Below are 15,248 nucleotides of genomic sequence, written 5' to 3' on the forward strand. Positions count from 1 at the left end.
TTTTTCCTCTTTTCTCTCTTCATTGTTAATTTAAATTTTAGAACAATACTTACAATTTTTTTCAGAACAAGGTCTTCTCGATAAACCATCAGCATTTTTATGTAATAAACCTTTTCTATAATAAATTTCAAAATCATATTGTTGCAACCTTTCCATCCAACACACTAATTGACCCTCTAAATCTTTAAAAGACATTATCCATTTAAGAGATGCATGATCCGTTCGAATTAAAAACCTTCGACCATATAAATAATGGTGAAAAGACTTAATCGATTCTACTATGGCCAACAACTCTCGACGAGTAGTACAATAATTTCTTTCAGACTTATTCAAAACTCGACTAAAATAAGCTTTTCTTGACCTTCTTGAATCTATGACAAAACTGCACCGATACCAAAATTCGATGCATCTGTATCAAGAATAAATTTCCCATCTTCCATCGGAAAAGACAATATTGTAGAAGTAATTAAAGATTGTTTCAATTTTTCAAAAGCTTCTTGACATTGAGAAGACCAAAAAAATTTTGATTGATTTTCAGTAGGAATAAATAAAGGTTTTGCAATCAATGAAAAATCCTTAACAAATTTTCGATAATAGGAACAAAATCCAAGAAAACTACGAAGCTGTTTTTTAGATTGTGGAATTGGCCAATCTGAAACAACAGGAATCTTTTCTGGATCCTTCGAAATTCCCTTATTGGAAACAACATAATTTAAATATTTAACGGAATTTGCAAGAACACATTTCTTAGGATTTAATTTCAAATGAACAGATCTTAATTGTTGAAAAACAGCTCTTAAACATTCAATCATGCTCTCAAAAGGTTTTCCATAAATTATAACATCATCCAAATAAACTAAACAAAATTTATATAAAAATATTTGTAAAACTTGTTCCATAAGTATCTGATGCATTACACAGTCCAAAAGGCAAAACTGTAAACTGCCATAAACCTTTCTCAATTGAAAAAGCTGTTTTTCCTTTATCCTCAGAATGCAACTAAACTTGCCATTTTTGAGATCTACAGTTGAAAACCACGAATTTCCCGACAACTGATCAATTGTATCATCAACACGCGGAATAGAAAATGAATCTTTAATTGTTACCAAATTTAATTTTCTAAAGTCTACACAAAAACGAATCGAGCCATCTTTCTTTTTTACTAATACTGTAGGAGAAACCCAAAGACTCTGAGACTTTTCAATAACACCTTTTTCTTTCATTTCCTTGATAACTTTATCCACATCTTCTCGTAAATGAATTGGAACCCGACGAGGAACTTGTTTGATTAGCCGTGGATCATTTAATTTAATCTCATGTTCCAGAACATTACAATTCCCAGCTATTATTTCTTCAGAGAATATCCTGAAATTCAACCAAAATTTTAGCAAAAGACTTTTTTTGGAAGGAATTCAAATTTTTTGAATTCCGTTCAAATAATTCCAATAAAAATGAAAGAACAACGTTTTCATTTTCAATTCGAACACATATAAAATCATTCTTATCATTATCAGACTGAGATAAACCTAAAACTGAATGAAGACAGAATTCTAAGTTTGTAAATGATAAGAAATCATTTCCCAAAAGACAATCTTCTTCCATATCAACAATAAAATTTCCCTAAATTTTCCTAAATTTACTTTCATATTTGTTTGATATTGAACTGAAATCATTTCTCTAGTAGGATAAATTAAACGACTTGTCTCAATTGAAAAAACTTCCTTTGAAGTTTTAACAAATTTACTACTTACGATGGAAACATCTGAGCCAGTATCAATTTTAAAATTATAATATTAATTATCAAGCATTCTTTTAAAACTAAAAGCATTTTTATAAACACGACCTAATCTAAAACAAATCAGGGATTCTTTCCTTGTTGCCGAATCGTCCCCGTCCCATTCGGCAAAACCTAATTTTTTTTATTCTCTAATCCTAATGCCGGGCATTCTGCTCGAAAATGCCTATGTTCTGCTCCTAATTTTCCACACTGCCAATACTCTTTTTGTAAATTTTCCAAATTCTGCTTATAATTTAAATTCGGCTTAAAATTTTGTTTCCTAATAACTTCCGACCTTTCAAAATTTTTATTAATAAATTTCTTTTGATTTAACGGAAATTGTTTAAAATTACTATTAAAATTTCCAAAATTTCTAACAAAACTTTTTTCCTTTATATTTTCAAGACTCTTTTCTTGAATTACCTTTACAACTTTAGCTCTTTCAATTGCCATAACCAAAGAAGTTATCCCTTCCAATTGTAAAGTCTTCTTCACAAAATTATCCGAAATCGCTGATACAAATTGCGCACAGGAAATTTTATCACAAACCGAAAAAGGACATTCAGGATAAGCTAAACGCACTAACTTCTCAAGTTCCATTCCAAAAGAAGCATAATCTTCTCCAAATTTCTGTTTCCGATTTGTAAAAAGAACATAAAAATTTTGTGATGACTCCTCCCCAAAACGTAATTCCAATTTCGATTTCAACCCCGCGAAACTAAAATTTTTTAAATTTTCAATTGACTCTAAAACTGAATACGCCCTTCCTCTTAAACTCGATGCGAGCGCTATAGTTTTAGACGCTTTATTCCACTGATTTGCGCGTGCAATTAAATCAAATTGAGATAAATACTCTCGCAAAGAAATTGTACCATTGAAAGTATCCAATAATTTAAACCCCAATTCTACTTGAGAATCGACTTTCCCCGTAATATTAGAATCTACAACTATAACATTCGGCCCCTCTTTCTGATTAAAATCATTATTGGTGGGCTTAGTTGAGCATTGCATCGTCGCTGAGATTCCTCGTCGCAACGTCGGAGCGTCTCAGCAAATTCCTCACGTATTCGCGACTGTTCTTCTTGCATCTCTCTAAACTCGTGCATCAAAATCCGCAAGCCTTGCTCAACCGTCCCCGAAGAAGACCCCAACATCTCATGTGTCTCTTCCAACTTCGCAGAGTATAACGCTCCTTCCTCTAGAGCCGACGCCAATGTTGCTGCTTGACTCCGAGTCCTCACTGGAGAATGCACTAACGCCATTTCTTCTCAATTCACTATTTCTTTAACTCGTGAACAACACACACGTCCGGAACAAACGTATCCTGGACAAGCCCCCAAAATGTCGCGTTCGCCCGCGTTCACGCAATAAATGAGATTCTTGTTTATAGAAAGATTAACAAAAGCTTTTACAGCTTATTACAACGTTTACACAAGCAGCCAAACAGAATCTTTCGTGTCGCGGATAACACCGATACATCCGTCACACCCGAGAACTCGTATCGAAATCCCTTATCCTCGTTTGACACCGAAACCATGGCAACTCATTACTCTCCTATCCAGCTGACAAGCTCTAGATCGATAATCGATTTCAAACGTCCCAAGCACGGGCGTAACAATATTATAATGCAATGTTGCTGCAATATTACGTAGCAATATTTCTCAGGCGGACATTTACCGTTGCTGCAACACTGCCGCAATCTTGCAGCAACATTTCATAATGTTACAATCTTGCATTGCAGGAAACATTGTTGCAATGTTGCTGCAATATTGATGTGCTATATTGGATACTATATAAAAAAAAGTATATAGAGTGCCATTTAAAAAATTCAAGGTGATTTCTTGATTTCTCTAAAAAAAAAAAAATTTTTATCTTTTGTTATTGTAAGTTCTAGCACAAAGCCATTGAAAATTCACCTTATATCTTTTTCTTAAACTGTCGCGTATCAAAAAAATCGTATAAACCGTTACGTTAAATATCTTGTGTGCAGGGTGGTCTACATAAACTGTGAAGTTTGACAACTCAAAATATTTATCATATCAAAAAATTATTCATAAGAAAGTTTCATGTATTCGAGGGGTCTTTCTAACTTTGTAAACAAAAATTCGCTCCCGCTCAGTGATGGGCTTTTGCAAGATTTTTCTCGTACATGGGTGCTGAGCAAACGCTCAAAATCTTCACTGAAGTATACACTTTCATTAAATATGAGGTATCGTTAGGACCCTGCGAGAAAGGAAAAGTGAGTAAATTAGCAGAAGAGAAGAAAAATTTTATTTGGAATTTTTCTTTAAAAAATGCTTCTATTAAAAGTTATAAATATTTAAACTTTAGAGTAGAGTACATTCAAACATATTCTTAATAATAAATAAGCATTGGCAGAAGAATATGCTATCTCTCTCTTGTATAATAACATCTTTTGAGAGATCGACTCTTTCTTTCTTTCTCTCTCGACTTACATCTTAGAGAATTCATAAACATTGTGTTGCGAGATTACTGTCGAAGCCTCGATGGCCGAATGGAAAGGCATCTCGCCCGGAAAGTGGGGAGGTTCCAGGTTCGAGTCCTGGTGGAGGCAGTTTTTTCGCAGCATATATAATGAATTTATTTGAGTCTTCGGTTTAATGGGGGTTTTGGGAATATAAATATATATATATATATATATATATATATATATATATATATATATATATATAAATTGGGACTCAAGGATCGGTCTAAGTATGGAATGTTGATTCGCCGCATACGATAATCGAAGAAATTTTCGATACGTGCATTTAACATGCTGGACATATTATCCTCCCACTATCATATTAATATTAAAAAATAATATTAGTATCTAATAGCACTAAGACATCCGTGCTTGCTCCTTAAATGCCATTTTCAAATCTTTCTATTAACTTATTGATTCTTTCTACAAAATTTTGTGTATATCTAAACAATGTTTCTAGAATCACTGCAAGTTTCACATATTCTTCGTTTAAAATTTTTTTTCATCGTAGGTATTGAAACATATGGCTTTTTTCATATATCCTCATAAAAAGTCCAAGGATGTAAGATCAGGTAAACGAGAGGACCATTACAGAACTTCCTCTATTTATCCATCTGTTACCAAAAATTTCGCTTAAAAGAGTACACGTAGCTCTGGAAAAATGAAGATATACACTATGTTGTTGAAAAACCACATTTCTCTTCTCACATTAAGTATTAAATTTTCCAGGAAAAGATGACTGCTTAAAGCTAGTTACCGCGGCCATATTGGTTGATGACGTCAGAAGCGAGAAATTGCACATTTAATTTACGTCCGAATCATTACTAAATAAAAAGATATGTTAACAAAATAACACTTGCAATCGATTTTACACACTCGTAAAATGCTCCGGACAGTATTCTTTTCCTGAAATAACCTTTACAACACTGCAAAATATACGTGTGGAAATCGGCTTATTTTAACAGGAGATCAGCTGTGAGACTCAGTGCGGAATACGATAAAATAAGTACTATTATACTTAAAATATTCCAAAAAACACAGTATCCGGACAATTTTCACACTTCCGCAATTGTATTATGTGTGATATGTAAGCACTACAGTCAGTAATAACGCCATGATTCGGACGGAGAAATTTAGATGGCTGTTACACACATATATATGCATAATTCGCTTTATACATACGATAAACGAAGTTCTTATTCCTACCACAGATGCCTGACCACAGACGGTGTCGCCACCATCGTTTAAACGCGGACTTCTCGCCTGATTAGCCAGGAGCCTTAAGGGGGGAAATCACTATAGAGGGTCAAAAATCGAATTGTTTTTGCTTTAATTAATAGTACTATAGAATATATTCCCAAAGTTTGGTTTTGAAATTGAAAATCTAAATGGTCGTACAGAACCATTTCTCACACGCAGGTACGAGCGCATGAGACGAGGTCTGAGCGCAGTGACTCGCAACGGCTTTGTTTCGGAAAAACGGAAAAAAACTATTCTAAGAAAGATCTATTAGAAAAGTGCTTAGGTGGGCACACAAAATATGCAAATAAAAATTTTAATAGTACGATTTAGTAGTTAGCTCCAAAACATGTACATTCTGGGCTTAAAATCACCAAAATCACCGCCTATATTGCTGCTGGGATAAAGACTACTTTGTTGTTTTGAAGATAATAGAAATATTAGAAAATTTGGGCCTCTATGTAAGTATGCTGATAGTAAGGACGCCGAGCGAATAAAAAGATAGAAGCGTCGTAGCGTCTAAGTTGCAGTAAGCGTCTAAGTTGCAGTAAAGAGGTTCGAATAGCAAATAAACAACACCAACTTGAGCAAAATGACTTGTTTGAAGAAGCGGAAGGTTTACTGTATGGGGCAAGAATAGCGGATTAGCAGAAAACAGCTGTAAGTTTACAATTTTCTATACCTGAAATTTTAAACGCATTTTTCTCGAAACGACTTCTTCCAAGCTGGTGTGCAAGATAATTAAAAAACTATTTAACCAATTGAGTTGCCCTTTTACATACATTTATTTTATTATATTTGCTAGTCGATGAACCTATAAAATCCATAACATTATTTATTTAAACAATTTTTTCACATACATAAAGATGGATTTTTATGAGTAAAAATCAAACTTTTGATTCAAGAATTGCTTTTTTGTCAATTAAAAAATTTCATTTTAACTCGTTTAGGTCGACAAATTATGTCCATAAAGAATAAAAAATTTTTCCCTATTTTGGTTTCAGACGAATACAACAGGAGCCAAAGTTTTACGCCGACTCTGCCGCGACGCTCAACATTTCTATCACTATATATAATTTATAAGCATTTTTCTTAACTTAAACATATTTTTTTAATACTTTAATGTACAAGCAAAAACACTATAAAGTTGGGAAGCGATTGGATACATTCTTCAAAAAAAATTCACGAAAATTCTCTTATTTTTGACGTTCTATAGTGATTTCCCTCCTTAATAGATCATTTGGATTTTTTAGGTTGTTATGTGGGTCACCTTATATGTATTTATATAATATAAAATATAGGTAAATTAAATTTTATTGTTTCCTACAGATAAAATATTAACCTTGACAATACTTAGCCCCAGGCTTGACTTTTACAATAATGAATAATTAATTTTCCATCTGTACCATAACAGTCGTATAAATTTTTGACTGTTTGATCAGGAGTAGGTGCAAATGTCTGATTCACATATAGAAACTGAAAGATAAATCATCATCATATATCATCATCATAAATATATCATCGTTATTATTTTATTGTATTATTAAAAGATATTGAAAAAGAATATTTCGACTTACCAATCTCTCATTAGGATCCAACTTAAGATATTTTTTTATAAATTCAGAGATCCGCCCAATAGGGTTGTCTTGGCAGACTGACCATTTCTTTTGCTTCATAATTGGTGCATTAGCAGTAGCTTTTAAAAGTATATCAACTATAAAGTATAAACATACATATATACATATATATATATATATATATATATATATATATATATATATATATATATATACATACATACATACAGGGTGAGGAAAAAGTATGGAAACCCTGAAAAATCTAAAAAAATATGTTTCACAGAAAAATGTTTCAAATAAAAGTTATACAATTTTAAAAGGTCTATTCAATAGTCTCATCAGTTTGACCCTGGCTGGCGTCGTTAAGGTGAAGTCAAAGTCACCTTGAATTTTTTTAATGGAACACCCCATATATTATTACATATTCTTATAGCTTATCTCGAGAGCTTTTCAAAACACTATAATAAAATATTTTTTTGTGAAAAACTTTTCAAGTAATAACACTTGAAATTTCCAGCACTTTGACATAGAAAACAAAATATCTCGTAAAATATTCATCTTTCGATTATCTTGCCTTAATGCTTTTTTGCACAGAATAATGAGACAAATTGGTTTAAAACAAAAAAATTTTTACATAATAAATATAAAAAAATTTTTTGTGCTTTTTTTAAGCCAATTAATTTGTCTCGTTATTCTGTGCAAAAAATCATTAACCTTTAGACTGCCGGGAAAGCCACTTTTGTGGCTCTTGAGTTTGGGTTAAAATATCACTATTTTCAGTGGTATTTTAAATACTAAATGTATTTGTGTGGGTATGTAGCTCACGCAATGCGTGACTACGTTGTTCTCCGGTGCCCACTTCGCGCTTATTCGCTTTCGCGTCGCCGAAATAGCAACCTTCTCGCGCCGCGGTGCGGCGGCTTCTGTTATCTTCGCCGCGCGCGTAATATTAGGTGAAGTAAAAAGTTCTGAGCGTTCAGAACGATGAATTTTTTTTTTGAAAATTTTATCTTTACATCGCATCGGGTCATACTATACGGCGATTTAAAGGTGACATTACGCTTCAAAAAAAGTTCTGTGACAGTTTTGTGTTTGGTCAAGCCAGTTGTGTGTTACAGCGTTCCAAAATGGAGGTAAAAAAAGAGAAAATTCGATACATTCTTCAGTACCACTACGACCAAGGTGAAAAGGCGGAGCAGGCGGCCAAAAAAATTTGTGCTGTTTATGGACCCAATACAGTATCGAATGCAACAGCAAAGCGGTGGTTCCAACGATTCCGTTCTGGTAATATGGACGTCGAAGATGAGGCACGCTCTGGTAGGCCAATCGTCGAAAATGTCGATAAAATCATGGAAATCGTCGAGTCGGACCGGCATGTGAGCACTTATTCCATTGCCCAGGAACTGAAGATTAGCCAGAAAACCGTTTGGAACCATTTGCATAAGGCTGGTCTCAAGAAGAAGCTCGATGTATGGGTGCCACACGAATTGACGCAAAAGAACCTTTTGGACCGAATTGATGCCTGCGATTCTTTGCTGAAACGTAACGAAATCGACCCATTTTTGAAGCGGATGGTGACTGGTGATGAAAAATGGGTCACATACGAGAACAACAGCCGAAAAAGATCGTGGTCCAATCGCGGTGAGCCGGCCCAAACGATCGCCAAGCCCGGATTAACGGCCAAGAAGGTTTTGCTGTGTGTTTGGTGGGATTGGAAAGGAATCATCCACTATGAGCTGCTCCCATCGGGCCAAACACTCAATTCGGACCTCTACTGTCAACAACTGACCAGATTGAAGCAGGCGATCGACCAGAAGCGGCCAGAATTGGCCAATAGGAAGAGTGTTGTGTTCCATCAAGACAACGCCAGGCCGCACACATCATTAACGACGCGCCAGAAGCTCCGAGAGCTTGGATGGGAGGTTCTATTGCACCCGCCGTATAGTCCAGACTTGGCACCAAGCGATTATTACCTTTTCAAGCATTTGCAAAATTTTCTTGATGGTACAAAACTGGCCTCAAGAGAGGCTTGTGAAAATGAGCTGGTCAAGTTTTTTACCAATAGGGACGAGGACTTCTTCAATCGCGGAATTATGAAATTGCCTTCAAAATGGACAAAAGTTATCGAACAAAACGGCGCATATTTGATCGAAATCGGATAATCCTAACTATGTTAATTTCATCGTCGAAATAAAGCGAAAAAACGCTCAGAACTTTTTACTTCACCTAATACTATCACTCGCTCCTCCGGCATAGCATCACTCCCTCATGTTTCGCTCCAAATAGATATTTTGCGAAATCCATACGAAAAATTATTGTATAAAATGAACGTCGAGTTTGACGTTTGGTCTAGTGACGAATCAGAGCCTAGTGAGATAAATCCAGATGATCTTCCAAGTGATCTAAATAATATGGAAGTGAATGAAGAAACCGATTACTTGTCAAATGCGAAAATATTTGATGATAATAATTTCTATCTCTCTGTGAAAGATTTTGACGGTGAATCTAGTATTCGTGAAGATATTCCTCTCACAGGTTTCAAGTCATTACATTACTTTGAACTTTTTTTTGACCTTTCTATGTTGGAAATAATTACACAAGAAACAAATCGTTATCAATCACAGAATCCTGAGCCTTATCGTTTGCATATGTAGCCGTGGGTAGATTTGACTGTAGAGGAACTAAAAACGTTCATTGGTCTTACTATTCTTATGGGTCACTTTAAAAAGGGTTCTATTCAAGATTATTGGAGTACTGATTCTATCCTATTGACTCCAATTTTTAGACAAACAATGTCTAGAAATAGGTATTTACAAATCTTGAGATACCTACATTTTCAAAATAATGAAGATACCATAAACCATCCACTAAAAAAAATCAAACCTGTAACCGCGCTGCGTCACGTTTCGGATTGCTCGTCGGTTCGGGTTCGTGATAAGCGGAATAATTGAGAAACAGTGTTTTCAAGAATAATAATGTATAATATATTTAAATACTAGGCTGACGATAATTACAATATAGCTATCGAACAATACGTGTCGACGCCGTTGGTTTTGGTTGTTTGTGTCATCTGACAGAGGCTTGTTTAGACGCCGGTTTGCGAGATGTGACGCGCGGTACGCGGGACGCGGACGACATCAGTGTCGCGTATTCGCGGGTTTATTCTGTTGACGTTTCTTTCGGCGTCTTGTTTCTTAAGCGCGGTTGACACTTTCTTACAGCGATTTTAGCTGCGCTTCTGACTCGTACAATGTCCACGATCGTTGCGAGTGTAGCTGCACGCGGGGTATTGCCTTAGCGGCGATCCCTTCGATCTCCTATCGCGGAGATTTGATTCGTTTCGGGGTATGCGATGCGTCCATCGGTCCTCGCACACGGGACCTTAGCTTTCGGAGTTTCCTTTATGATTGAACGAGCTCGGCTCATTCGGACACGATTTCGGCTGCAGTCCACGGTGCCGCGGACCTTATCAGTGTCGGCCTCACGAATCCGTGAGCCGACGGCGGAGTGATTACAGTCGCCAATCGACGAACAGTAATCTGCCAGGAGCGGAGTAGACGCGAGTGTCGATGACACGTATCCGTGTAACGACGGCGGAGTGATTACAGTCGCCAATCGACGAACCGTAATCTGCCAGGAACGGAGTAGAAGCGAATGTCGATGACACGTATCCGTGTCACGACGGCGGAGTGATTACAGTCGCCAATCGACGAACAGTAATCTGCCAGGAGCGGAGTAGAAGCGGTCTCTCTTAGAGCGGATAATCGGAATCGGCTTCTCCTTCGGGAGCGGTAGATCGGTTCTGATTCTCTTTTGAGAGCGGACGATCGAATTCTCTCCGCGATTACGATTACGCGGCGTTTTATCCTTTTTCTAATCTCGCTTGATTCGCTATTTACCGCGGTTGTTCGGCGGTCGCGCTGTTTACCATTTTAGAGGACACGCTGTCCTCTTGCGCTTTTGATTCGCGATGTTCTGCGTTCCTTTGTTTTCGTAACGTAACGACATGTATCGTTACAAACCTATTATAGATAATCTGAATGAAAAATTTTCTAATACGATAAATGCAGGAAGAAACTTATGTATTGATGAAAGTCTGCTTTTATGGAAAGGAAAGCTAAAGTTCAAGCAATTCATACCTTTGAAACGAAATAGATTCGGTATAAAGCTTTTTGAACTAGTCGATTGTAAAACTGGATTTATATTAGCTTTTATTGTCTATACTGGAAGAGATACTGACTATGAAAAATTTGAATTAGGAATTTCTGGGGATATAGTTGTTCATTTCGTAAAACCATATTTCTCCAAGGGTCATGTTATTTTTATCGATAATTGGTATTCATCCCCCCAGCTTGCAGAATTTTTACACGAGCATGATACTGGAGTTTGTGGGACCGTAAGAAAAAATAGAAAAGGAATGCCAGATCTAAATAGTAAGCTGAACCGAGGAGAAATAGAGATTGGCCATAATCTTGTCTGGATGGCTATGAAATGGGAAGATAAAAGAGATGTCTATATGCTAACGAGTGTTCATGAAGTTGGTTTTTCTCTTATTGGAAAGAAAAATTATATTACTAATAAAGAAATAATAAAACCAACTTGTATTATCGAGTACAATAAAAATATGGGTATTGATAACATCGATAGGCAATTATCCTTAACTGAAAGTATTAGAAAGACAATGAAGTGGTTTCCCTGCTTTTCGACTTGAAATAGTGAGAGCTTTACTAAAATTTGATCCTAATCTTTCATCATCTGTTCAGCCAGGTCCTTCTCGACTAATAGGAAAACATTTTCCAAAACATTTCGAAGATAAATCGATGAAACAATGTGCTTTGTGTGCATTATCTAAAAAAAGATGTCGAACTCGTTTCACATGCACTAATTGTAATACTCCATTATGCATAATACCCTGCTTTGAAAATTATCATTCAAAAGAAATTTTGCCATAATTAGTGCAAAAAGTTGAAATAAAAAGAAATAAAAATCATAAAATGTATAAAAAAATAAATAAAATATAAATATAAATATAAATTAAAATATACAAAAAATTAAAAAATATAAAAAAGTAAAAAATTATAAAACAAGCAAAAAAATAACAAAAAAATACAAAAAATTAAATAAAAAACCAAATAAAAAGTTAAAAAGGAGCTACAAACTTTCTATGTCCACGTCATTAGCTCTGGGTAATGCTAAAGGAAAGTTATCTGCGTCTATACGTTATTCATTTATGTTGTCAATATTGCGCTTAGGGCTCGAAATTTCATAAATCTATGCTCAGAATTGGAATCAGCGATACCAAAAACCCCTAAATATACTATTTTTGAGAAAATAAAAATTTTTTATATTTGATCGTACGTTCCCTGCCAGGAAAGCCACTTTTGTGGCTTTGCATAAATCTCAAAATTCTACGCCATATGTATAGTATTTATATAGAAAAATTTTTGAGAAAAAAAATACACTATTTTAATGAAAAAATGCCGGCAGTCTAAAGGTTAAGGCAAGATAATCGAAAGATCAATATTTTACGAGATATTTTGTATTCTATGTCAAAGTGTTGGAAATTTTAAGTGTTATTACTCGAAAAGTTCTTAACAAAAAATATTTTATTATAGTGTTTTGGAAATCTCTCGAAATAAGCTATAAGAATATGTAATAATATATGGGATGTTTCATTTAAAAAATTCAAGGTGATTTTGACTTCACCTTAACGACGCCAGCCAGGGTCAAACTGATGAGACTATTGAATAGACCTTTTTAAATTCTAGAACTTTTATTTGAAACATTTTTCTGTAAAACTTATATTTTTTGAAATTTTTCAGTATATATATATATATATATATATATATATATATATAAATTAACAAGTATAAATATATTTAAAACTCTACATATAATATATTATATATATTATATTAATATTATATATTATTTTCTACATCATCGGCCAAATTAGAAAACTTAACTCACAAAATTTTAATTTTATAAGAAAGCTAACAAACTAATAATTATGAATACATAAAACTACGAATTTTACCATAATTGCTTTTATGTTCAGTTTTATTTATCCTATTCTTTCGATAAAAATGATTTTATCAACAAGTTGCTTATAAATAACTGAAAATAATTATCTATAAGAGTTAGCTGATAGGAGTTAACTGATTTTACATTCTGTTTGCGGAAATTTTTCTAAAAAGTTAGGAGATATTATTTTTATAAAATCAAAATAAAATTAGTTAAAAAAGAACTTTATTATCTCTTATAAGCTACTTGTAACATTATTAAAAAAATATTTAGTTTCTTTTTTCTAACAGAAATTATCTATTAATTATGTGTTATATATAATATTTAAATAAACTCAAGTCGATAATACTATATAAAAATTATGTATTTCTCGCTCATCAACATCTTCAAAATAATATTAAGTACTAACAATTAATATAATTAAATACAAAAGAAATAAGTTTTCGAGAATAAATACATACTAATTAAACAATATATACATACAATATCAAACAATATTAAATTGAGGGTATATTTGGCAGAATCACATAGAAATGATTGAAGACTAGAAACAATTTAATACAATTTAGATTAAAAATAACTCAACAATAGATAAAGAAAATTAAAATAATAAGTATATTATATCTAATCAAAATAATTAGGACAGATCCACTCAATTTTATTTTAGGATGGATCTGTTTTACAGAGACTAAAATGGAAAAGGTCTAATAATTATGAAAACTCAAGTTTATTATAAAAGTGATGGTATTGCAAATTTATTGAAAATTTGAGCTCATGTAGTCGTCAAATTTTCTTTTACTTATTTTTAACCTCTTGGTGTATAGCAGAGATAAATCTTGGAACTTTGTGACTTTCTGTTCCTTCGATTATCATTTCTCGAGACATTCTTTTCAGTTATGCAGAAAAATAAAAATTTACATTAAACTTTCCCATCTAAATATTTTAATACTGTTATATCTGTAACGACTTGGTCTCCAGATTTTTCACTGACAAAGGGAACACCAGATGACTGCTCCGGGGATTTTAATTCGCTTTTTACAGACTATTCTTAGGCAAAAAAAGCGACACGTGTCCGGCCGTTTCAGCCAATGGGCCATAGTTTCGAAGAAATCGATTTTTAAAAATGACTCTAGTCGGCCGCAACACACTTAAAGTAGTTGTTTCCCAACTGTGATAGTCAAAATTAGATTTTAAATAAAAGGTTCAACAACCGATGAATTCTTTTCAGTAAAAGTGAATAACAGATTTTTAAACATTATTGATTCTTTCAGAATAATAAAAATCGATAAAATAAATAAAATGATAGGAAAAAAACAGTATGCTGACTTGCGTTGTAGTCGCGGAACTATAGATCGTAGCAACGTCGCATCTCTATTAGCGTTATGCGACGCCAAGCTATACAACGTTGCCACACCCGCAAAGCATAGTCGCGAACGAAAAAGCAAAAACCAAACTTATTTTTGTTGATTAATCATACTCTAATAATGTACGGTCAATTTCGCTGAGACTGAAGTATGTACTTCTGTAAGTATTCAATTAATTTTGCCCAAATTTTCGTATTAATCCTTAGCGTAGGTCATTTGCAACTGACAAATGCGCGTTTACGTGTTACTTTTTATACATCAGCGCCATGTAAGATATCGAGAAAAACAGTAAATTATAAGCAGTAATTTCTCGGAAACTATACAGTTAATCGAACCCATATTTAGCACACATACGTATTAATACCTAAATTAATTTTGCTACAAGTTTCAAGAAGATCTGGGACTTCACTGTTTTTGACCAAACTATTTTAATACGTTCGATTATGACTATTGAACAGCAGCAACGGTAGAATAGTAGAAAAGACGTTGGCTTCGTACACAGTAGGTTGCGTGTTCAAATCTCGTCTCGTGCATTTTATTTTTATTAAAAATTTGTTCTTATCTTTAATTATTTATATTATTATAGATATACACGAAAAATATTATTTATTTAATTATATTGATATATTTTTCTTTTCAATAAAATTTAAAAATTTTTTAATTATTGTAATAATTTACAAAATCTGAATAAAGAAATATTATCTTTATATATTTCATTTTAATTTAATGTTATTAAATTTTATTACTTTTTGTTTCTAATAAAATAAAATTTTATAAAT

At 33.6% G+C, this 15,248-nt stretch overlaps 1 protein-coding gene across 2 annotated transcripts in view; it reads right to left on the reverse strand.

Annotated features, from left to right (window-relative positions):
* Positions 1-4,644: 4,644 nt before the first annotated feature.
* Positions 4,645-15,248, reverse strand: part of LOC116851219 (autophagy protein 12-like) — a 55,551-nt gene continuing 44,947 nt past the window's right edge. The window contains exons 3-5 of one of the 2 annotated variants that reach the window (XM_032830419.1): positions 7,082-7,218; positions 6,847-6,980; positions 4,645-4,918 (exon numbers count right to left, since the gene is read on the reverse strand). In XM_032830419.1, coding sequence (XP_032686310.1) covers positions 6,858-6,980; positions 7,082-7,218 — 260 coding nt within the window. In that variant the 3' untranslated portion in view covers positions 4,645-4,918; positions 6,847-6,857. Of the gene's footprint in view, positions 4,919-6,800; positions 6,981-7,081; positions 7,219-15,248 lie in introns of those variants that run through there. The other variant, XM_032830417.1, reaches the window with a different exon arrangement.

Source organism: Odontomachus brunneus, unplaced genomic scaffold (genome assembly GCF_010583005.1).
Source record: "Odontomachus brunneus isolate Ranch 3 - 2012 unplaced genomic scaffold, Obru_v1 Obru_scaffold_168, whole genome shotgun sequence".
Taxonomy (NCBI): domain Eukaryota; kingdom Metazoa; phylum Arthropoda; class Insecta; order Hymenoptera; family Formicidae; genus Odontomachus; species Odontomachus brunneus.